General features: G+C 35.4%; 1 protein-coding gene across 1 annotated transcript in view; it reads left to right on the forward strand.

Moving 5' to 3' along the window:
* Nucleotides 1-4492, forward strand: part of LOC122306794 (protein DA1-related 1-like) — a 16147-nt gene extending 11655 nt beyond the window's left edge. Inside the window, exons 6-13 of the mRNA XM_043119312.1 lie at nucleotides 1615-1735; nucleotides 1864-1947; nucleotides 2551-2670; nucleotides 2894-3106; nucleotides 3194-3256; nucleotides 3354-3472; nucleotides 3574-3632; nucleotides 3724-4492. Of these exons, the coding sequence (XP_042975246.1) occupies nucleotides 1615-1735; nucleotides 1864-1947; nucleotides 2551-2670; nucleotides 2894-3106; nucleotides 3194-3256; nucleotides 3354-3472; nucleotides 3574-3632; nucleotides 3724-4073 (1129 nt within the window). The 3' untranslated portion in view covers nucleotides 4074-4492. The remainder of the gene's footprint in view (nucleotides 1-1614; nucleotides 1736-1863; nucleotides 1948-2550; nucleotides 2671-2893; nucleotides 3107-3193; nucleotides 3257-3353; nucleotides 3473-3573; nucleotides 3633-3723) is intronic.
* The last annotated feature ends 5401 nt before the right edge of the window (nucleotides 4493-9893 follow it).

A 9893-nucleotide genomic window follows, 5' to 3' on the forward strand; every position in this document is an offset into this window, starting at 1 on the left:
ACATTAATATCTATGGCTAATTGATCTAATTCTTGGTTTGCCAAAAGTTTTAGTCAGTTCAATTAGCCGCTTTAAAATTAGTGGAAAGCTAGCAAAAGATGTAGCATTCTTTGGATGAATAACTGCCTGGTAAAATATTGATGATAGAAAATTTGGGTGAAAAGGCTCAAAATTGTTGTGGATGGATTGTGCATGTTTATGAATTGCCCTAAAATGGATCGTCTTGTTTTATATGGAAATATGTACAGAGAATCATTGTCGTTGGACTTAACTTTATCTGGAGTGGAATGGTGGGACTGTGAGAAAATTGTTTGCATGCTGAAAAGGGAGAATTAGCCACCATGAGAGGGGTGACATTTGTAGTGCAATTCCTCTTTTCATCCTGTGGACAATTAGGTCGGTGAGAAATAATCAAAATTTTGACGACATAGAGCTGCATGAGAACTATTTTATAAACATCTTTTTACAATTTTTTTGATTGGCTGTGTGCTTAAGAAGGATGAGTTGTGATTATTTTTTTAGTTTCCTAGCTTTTCTGTTTTTATTACTAATAAAACATTTAGGAAAAAAATCAGGGGATTTGGAACTGTGCAGGATAGTTTGATATCAAGCATCCGACTAGGATGCTAAATCCAATTCTAAACCCTTGCAGTTGTTTTCTATAACTAGGCATAATTATGGAGGAAAGGGGGAGAAAGAGATTCGAGGTTGGACATTTGTGAATCTCTGCAGTTGCACTGGCAATTGGAGTTTTCTAGATATCTAATTTATTTCTGACCTATTGCATTACATTGTATGACACAATTCTAAAATGGGATACACTGCGATACGTTTGATCTATGGTTTCCAAAAATTTTATTCCTCTCATGTTATCTTACATTATAACATAGATAATAGGCAAACTGTGATGGGAAGTAATGCAATACTACATTAATATGGAGTGTTTCTTTGAATTATAATAAGAGGTTGCTGTTGCTGTGCCAAATTACATTTTTTTTATGGGTGTGCCAAATTACGTTATTGAAAGTACGCATGAACACCTAGCTGCAAGAGAAACGTTTAGAGCCGAGAGTTTGTTATCTTATTTTTAAGCTAGTGTTGCCAAAGCTTGACCAACAACAGAAGTTTATTAGAGATGCTACCAGAGCCAGTTGGGTTTGTATGATTAAAATGGTTTGAAAAGAATTTGGTTTTACATTAAATGGACTAGGAGATGTTCAAAGAACGAACAACAAACTGCTGGAGTATCAGAAATTTGAAAAACATATCCAAGAAACAGAAGCTTGCGGTGATGTAAGTTGATCTTGTAGATTTTAATATGCATCTCTTTAGTAACACGAGATGATATACATCAAAAATAATTTGAAGTTATCTCAGACCCTGAAAATTTGGGACTTACTGTTATATAACTCCCTGAATTTACTTGTATATATCCACACCTTTTGAAACTTTCCAACTCTCATTTTTGTAAATTTTCTGCATTTTATAATATGGTTATTGGGGCCTCCTAAAAAGATCTACTTAATTCAACTAGTTGTTCCAAAAGATCAAAACAACCAGTTATTAATGGAATTCCTGAAACATGACCTGACTGCTGGACAAAATGGCTTGCAGGATCTGTGCTCTCTGCAACACTGAGATTGGCCGTGGAGAATTTTTGACCCGCATGGGCGCTGACTGGCATCCAGAATGTTTTCGTTGTCATGCTTGCAACCTTCCTATTACTGATGGCGAGGTGAAAGTAACGAGTTAATGGAAAATCTAGTTTGGACTTGGATAATAGAATGCTGTCCTTGCCTGATTTCCTTTTCATTTTGGTAGTTCGATGAGTATTTCTGAGTATAATATCTCCTTGGATGACAGTTCTCTATATCTGACTATCGCTCTTATCACAAATTGTGCTATAAAGAGCAGCGTCACCCAAGATGTGAAGTTTGCAAGAATTTTGTAAGTCTCTTTAATGTTCCATTGTTTGATCTAGTTGGTTCTTTTAATTCTAGGCAATAGCTATGTTTTGTTTGCTCTTTCATTTGGTTTACTTATTATCAAACATTATATAAAATAAATTTCCGATTCTCATAATCTCATTAAAATAAAACCTGAAAATAACCTTCAAGGTTGAGATTAATCATAAATTTACGGTTGGGAAAATACATGTGCAAATTTGTTAGGCCTCATGTTCAGTTATCTAGAAGACAAGCAGTTTCTGGTAAAACTTAAAATCATAGATAAATAAATAAATAAATAACAAGATTCATTCTCTGAATGGTGCTCATTAATTTTAGTGTAAACCTTTGGTAGTAATCAGGATCATCTCCCCAAGTTCTGGTCAAGTGTCAGGTGTGTTTAAATACAATTTCCTTTTTTTGGGTAAGTAATGTTTAAATACAAATTAGTAGACTTAAGGGTCCTTTTAAGGAAATCTCCCAGGCCAGGTTAAGGTCCTACTAAAAAATAATTATTTATGTCCTACATCTCACTAAGTTTTTGCTGCCCTTATACACACAAACACACACACACTCACACTTAATTATTGTTCCTTCTGTACAGATCCCAGCAAATTCAGAAGGTCTTATTCCGTATAGGGAGCATCGTTTCTGGAAGAACAAGTACTGCCCCTCACATGAACACGATGGTACTCCTCGGTGTTGCAGCTGTGAAAGAATGGAGGTCAGTTCTGCAGAAGAGACCCCCCCCCCCCCCCCCCCCCCCCCCCCCCCCCCCCCCCTCCTCCTCCTCCTCTCTCTCCCTCCTTTCTCTGGAAATAACAAAACCTTGAAGAAAGCATCATGATATAAAAAACAACTGCTGCTACCTGCAAAATATCCTTCAGAAACAAGTGAGAATTGTTTTCATCATGTCACTTATAATGTAAATTTTCTAATTCATGCAGCCGAGGGACACAAGACATCTGTTGCTTGATGATGGTCGGAAGCTGTGTCTTGAGTGTCTAGACTCAGCCATTATGGATACTCAGGAATGTCAACCACTTTATCTTGAAATACAAGAATTTTACGAAGGTTTAAATATGAAAGTGGAGCAGCAAGTTCCAATGCTCTTGGTTGAGAGACAAGCACTAAATGAGGCAATGGAGGGAGAAAAGAATGTAAAGGCCAACGCATTTACCTTTTCATGCTACACATATGTATTTCAATTTCATTTTTATTTATGTTAATCTCGATTTTTTTGCTAGGGTACTCATCACTTGTCTGAGATCAGAGGACTTTGCTTGTCAGAAGTACAGACTGTCCCTACTGTAAGAGCCTTCCTAGTGTTCAAGAGAATATTTTTTTGCTCCTATAAAGATACGTGTCATCGACCGGCCTCTATAATTTGTTTAATTAAATTACTAGATCTCAAGGAGGCCAAGGATTGGGGCAAACCACCAATTCATAGACATGAAAACTGAGCCTCGTAGGCTGATCCGAAGATGTGAAGTGACGGCAATTCTTGTTTTATATGGCCTTCCTAGGTACTCTTTCCCTCATTTGCTCCTTAGACCCATCTATTGTTTCAAACAATGATACTGGCTTTAGAATTTGGTAAATGACCAAGACTTATATACACATACAGGTTATTGACTGGGGTAATCCTGGCACACGAGATGATGCATGCATGGCTGAGGCTTAAAGGTGTTCGTCTGCATTCTTATCATTTTCCCACTGACATTATTTACCTCTTAGATGTGGTTAGCCCTGAACTTACCAAGAGTCTTTTTGACAGGTTACCGCAATCTGAGTCCAGAGGTTGAGGAAGGTATCTGTCAAGTCTTAGCTTATATGTGGTTGGAGTCTGAGCTGTATACAGCATCTGGAAGTGATGTTCTATCATCAACATCATCCTCGTCTTTATCACTCTCTTCCTCCTCATCCTCTGGTACGTCAAAAAGGGGTAAACGATCTGAATTTGAGAAGATATGTGGTGCTTTTTTAAAACACCATATTGAGTCAGATGCATCCCCAGCTTATGGAGATGGATTCAGGACAGGTTGGCAGGCGGTCGACAAATACGGCCTGAAGGACACTCTTAACCACATTCGACTGACAAAAAGCTTTCCTGAAGTTGTAGGGTAATGTTACTGTAGTTTTTTCCCCACGGGGATCAATGCATTGCCCTCCCTGCCATATTCAGTTCACTTGGACCGAAAAACATGAATTCAGGAGAAAAGAAAAGAAAATATAGAAATTAGAAAGGCTCATTACTTTTTATCTTAGATTTTGTCATTCCCAATCACACTATCACTTAAAATACTTCACATCAGTAATGTGACTGGAAATGACAAAATTTAGAATAGAGATAATGACTTCTCTTATTGTAATCTCCTCCCGGCCACGTAATGGTGCTATGTTATTATACTTCTATGCATAGAAACAAGGAACATAAAGTATGCATGTACTTTTTCTCATGCTTGTAACTTTGCTGGGCTCTCCAGTCAAAACTCATTCTAAGATTACACATCCATCTCACTACATAATTAGTTTTGTGTTCTAAAGTCCGTTTTTCTGATGTGGTTTGTAGCTAAATTAAACTTGATTGTTGCTCAAGTGTCATATGTGGGCTGGTGTTCAGAAAGGGCCTTGGTGGCTTTAATTTAGTAGTAGTTAGCCTGTGTAAATGAGAGAACCGTGTTGGGCTTGATTTATTGGTACTCAGCTCATTAATAATTAAAGCCATTTAGTTGTATAAATGCATCTGTAACACAGTAATACTTGAGCAGTTACTCGTTCTCTCGGCTCTCCCCTCTCAAGCTTTCTTCCTCTTCTTGGGAGTGTGACATCATCCCAGCCCATTAAGAAGAATTTTGGGATGTTTTCTGGTCCGTGTTTGTTTAAATCTAAACCCATCCTCCTTGTCTTGATTCGACTTCCTCGTGCGATAGCTGGAAATACGTCACGCACTTTTGGCCAGGCCAGACCTAGTCTCTTGCACACCAAATATTTGATGTTTTGAGTCTACTAATCACTCAATAGTAGATATCATAACCGGTATTGAGAGTTAGAGACTTGAAATAACTTTGCATACCGCGTATATTAAGAATTGAAAAGATATGATCCTGTTAAGTGCTATGGATCTTCACTCGAATGACAATGCATTTCAAGCTCTTCTTTTGTGGGATAAACCGTCCCAACGGCCTAACTCAACAAACTCGTTGCTATGCCCACGGTCCATATCCCAATAAAGTCACTCGTTCCAACTGGCCTCATCGATCGTGGGTCTTGAAATAAATAAGTGTGAGAAAAGAATAAAATGGCACAGGAAGTATGAAGGGTAATTTAAAAACTGATAAAAGATTAAATGAAAATTAGGAAACTGTTATGAAATCATTGAAAAGAGAGAGCCATAACGTGTTATAAAACTTTTAAAAGGAGATAGAAAGAGATAGAGTTCAGAGAGGTTATGAAAACTTATGAATTCCTTAAAGGATTCAACGATATATATAGGAGTACAAAGGGGACTATGCTTTTGACGACTAGCACTATGCATTTAACGGCTAGCTCACTATACTAGCACTATGCACTATGCATTTGACGGCTAGTTCACTATGCTAGCACTATGCACTATGTATTTGACGGCTAGCACTATGCACTATGCATTTGACGACTAGCACTATGCATTTGACGACTAGATAAATGTGGTCATACAATTCAAGATAGTTTATAACACTTCCCCTTTGGATGACCATATTTAAAGAATATATCTCGTTAAAACCTTGCCAAGGAAAAATCTTGTGGGAAAAAACCAATGGCGAAGGAAAAAGAGTACAGTATTCATGTGTATCGCTGAGTGTTTTAGGATTGCCTCATTAAAACCTTGCAAAGGAAAACCCAGTGGGATAAAACCTTAGCGAAGGAAAAATAGTACAATCAGCACAAGTCTTCAAGACATTACTTCTCCTGAAAAGTGCATGATAACAGGTCTTCAAACCTCCGCATTCCAATGTTCTGCATAATCTTCTTAAATGTTGCAGTTGGTAGTGCATGATAACAGGTCTTCAAACCTCCGCATTCCAATATTCTGCATAATCTTCTTAAATATTGCAGTTGGTAATGCTTTAGTGAATAAATCTACCAGATTTTTACTTGACCGTACCTTTTTTATATCAATTTCAACTTTCTTCTCATGAATTGCAATGATCTTCTTGTGTGTATCTGAAAGATAACTCGCATTTATACATCCAACTAACTGTGGACTTGATCCATGTTGATAAAATAATCACAACTGGATCTTTCTGCTCATCACTACTCTTCTGGAGTTGTACTCTTCTGGAATTCTTGTAAATAATACAGTTAGTAGAGAATTCATTAACATTAAACCGCTAACCTCATTTTTTAATAAAAACGGTGGCCAGCCTTTTAAGATCAGACAAGCACCGCAGATTTTCAACTCTTCTGTAGGTGTCAGGCGCTGCAGCTGTCAGGCGCCGCAGAGCTATGAAACTATATTTCGTCTCTTTTCTCTTGCTTCACGAGAGATGTTGTATCATAATTTTCTCTATAAAAGAGATATTCAGCTCATCTTCATTCGCATCTCATCTTTTTCAATTTTCTGTAATCATACTGTATTTTTATTCTGCAATCTCTTTCTGCATTCTTATCCTGCAATGGCTCAGCGATCTTCTCATAGCCAATATATGAGGTACTCTGCACCTCGTTCATCAGCTGTACCTGCTTCTACCACAGGTGCTATTATGCAATATAATGATCTGACTCATAGGTCAGATAATGAAGCTATCGATGAGCTTGTGAGTCTCGGTACCCGATACTCATCATCCATTATCGCATTTTCTCAGCGACTGCAATTCAGAACTTGTAGAGTTGACAATCTCCACAAGAATATTGCTATATTTCAGCGACTTCTTCTGGAGTCCAACATGAAGATAGAATCAATAAAGCAAGAGAATAGGAATTTAAAATCCTTGCTTAAATCTTCTTTTCGATTGCCCACCCCTTTAGATAGGGATGCCATGCAGATTCTTGAAAAACAAAAGCGTTTAAAGAATGAGGCAAAGTGCCTCAAATTTCTGTAATTCTTGCTTCAAGATAATAAAATAATATTTCACAAATATTCATATTTGTATTTCTATCTTTTGGTAGATGTTCTGTGTGCTCCCTTTTATTTCTTATTTAATAATGCACACTTCATATCAAACCTATAATATGAATCTGAAATACTAATTGTATTAAAAGATGGTATTTCATGACTAATAACATCATCCATCTTCCCCTTGAAGCTGCAGGGGTTTCAGATTTATATTTCAAATATGTGCAATTTTCATGAGCTCTTCTGGAGCCTCAATGACATTTAAATCATATATATAAACTGCAATAATAGCTTGTTTCCATTTGCGTTTGGATTGCTTTAGATCATATAAGGATCTTTGAAACTTGATAGAATACATATTTCCAGATGTATTCATATTAGAAGCTTCAGACATTTTCTATTTTTCAGGGATTTTCATATATATATATATATCATGATCCAATGATCCATATAAATATACAGTTAATCATGCATATCCAAACTCTCGGTAACTTTCAAGCTAATAAAAATCTCAATATGATTTCAACCACTTTAAAATCATATCAATATTGTTTCTTCGAGAAACTAACTTGTGATTTCTATATCACATTTTCATATTAAAAGTTTCAGACTTTTTATATCATGTATATAAATATCCACTGATATTTAACAAAAATCACCTCTTTAGGTGTTTGGACTTCAAGTCCATATTTATCACATTTTACTTAGTGATATCAATTCTGCAGGAATTGAGAAACTGACTCGTGATTTATATATCACATTTTTATTTCATTTCCATAAATACCCACTGACATTCAACAAGCATCATCTCTTTAGGTGTTTGGACTATAAGTCCCGATGCATCATATTTTACTAGTGAATCAATTCTGCAGGAATTGTTTCTTTCAAATTTGGCCAATATTTTACGTCGTATTTTTCGACGATTCTTGATTCACTTTCATCATTACTTCTGGTAATGTCAATTGCCATCTCATATGGAAATACGTTGTCCACAACGATTTTATTTCTATCCATAATTTCTCCATTATTCATGAAATGTAACGAGATCTCGTTATTTTCAGGTATCTGTTCCTCTTTAAGAGAAGACATTTTCATGAAAAACCTTTTCAGGAGGCACTCTTCAAGAGTTTATATAGGAGAATTTTATACAGAGAATTTGGATGAACTTTATTGCTTGTTTTGTGGGTATGGCCTCTTCAGGAGTACCAAATTATTTGTGCCTTTCTCTTTTGAGATACTCTATCTTTTGTATCGATAAGTCTCACATGCCTTTATACATGTCTTTAGACTGCTGAATTTCTTAATTGTCCTACAGGGACTTCAATCCTCGCTGGGATTTTAGCAGCTAGAATATGAGACATTTTTATCTTATTGTATCCAAAATTTAATTATCATCTGAACTTCTGGTTCACATATGATAATCAAGATAATATCGAATAATTTCATCTTATTTGCTTCAAGCAAATTTTTCTTTCCACTTCTGGGGGTAAGACTTTATAGTAAAAGAATCTTCTGGTTCTTTTATGGACGTCCATATAAAAATCATTCGACTTATCGTAATTGATTTTGGATGATCAAGATAACCATGAAAAAATATAAATATTTTGAATCATATCACCTTTTGATAGATCATAATATTTGATTCAATAATTTGTATAATATCATCTCAAAGAGAAGATATTCATTATCACGTCCAATCTCTTAATTTTTTTGAATGAAACGCATCATTCTTTTCACTTCAGGGAATAGAATGATATAAATTCATTATCATTCACTTCAATGAATGATATAGATCTAGTAAGACGTGACTAATGATTCTTATCAAAAACTCATTATTTTGTTCAGTCACTGAAAGACCTGATACAAATTTAGAATATATTGTGAACGTTTGTATTTCATATTGCTACTTCAGGAGCATACTCAATATTGCTATTTCATGAGCACATTCGAGACTTTCATTCAAATATATATTCTTTCCACAATTTCAATTATGCAACTTCAAGTGCATAAATCATAATGAGCTTTTGGTACATGTATCACTCATATGAGATACTCAATAAAATTATTGATTTAGGGCGATCCTTTAGGGATGCTCCATTTCCATTCTCAGATAAATCGTATCATCAATAATTTATAACAAGTATAAAAGAATAAATAAAACTTTCATTACTACAAAATATTGCAGAATATAAAAATATTTTATAATAAGATAAATGAAATACATTAATTAAAAAGGAACACTTTCATGATCAACTCTACCACTAGAATCCTCAAAGAAATCAGAAACATCAAGGCTTGTAATATCTTCTCCATCTATAGAATCTAAAACATATGATGGTTCAGCAAAATTTGTTTCAAATTTCTTTGTTTTTTCTTTTATAGAAGATTGGCATAAGTCAACCAAGTGCTTATCTATACGACAGACACGAGCCCAATGTTCAGTCATACCACATCTATGGCATCCATCTTCATCTTTTTTTAAAAATTTGTTTTGAGGATCTTTGTCATTCTCTGAGTTGAACCACTTCTGGTGATACGGTGTATATCTATTATTGTCCCTTTTAGTGTGGTCACTTCTAGGATCTCCACTTCTATAGTTTTTCCTACCACGTCCACGCCCTCGTTTTCTTTAAAAAGATGCACCATTCGCTTATGGGAATGATGTAAATCTAGTACCATTCACTTCAGGGAATGATATAGAACCAATAGGACGTGAATGGTGATTTCTTAACAAAAGTTCATTATTTTGCTCAGCTAATAGAAGACAAGATATAAGTTCAGAATATTTTTTGAACTTTCGCTCTCGATACTGCTGCTGCAAGAGCACATTCGAGGCATGAAAAGTAGTATAT

The sequence above is a fragment of the Carya illinoinensis genome, chromosome 1 (assembly GCF_018687715.1).
Source record: "Carya illinoinensis cultivar Pawnee chromosome 1, C.illinoinensisPawnee_v1, whole genome shotgun sequence".
Classification (NCBI taxonomy): Eukaryota; Viridiplantae; Streptophyta; class Magnoliopsida; order Fagales; family Juglandaceae; genus Carya; species Carya illinoinensis.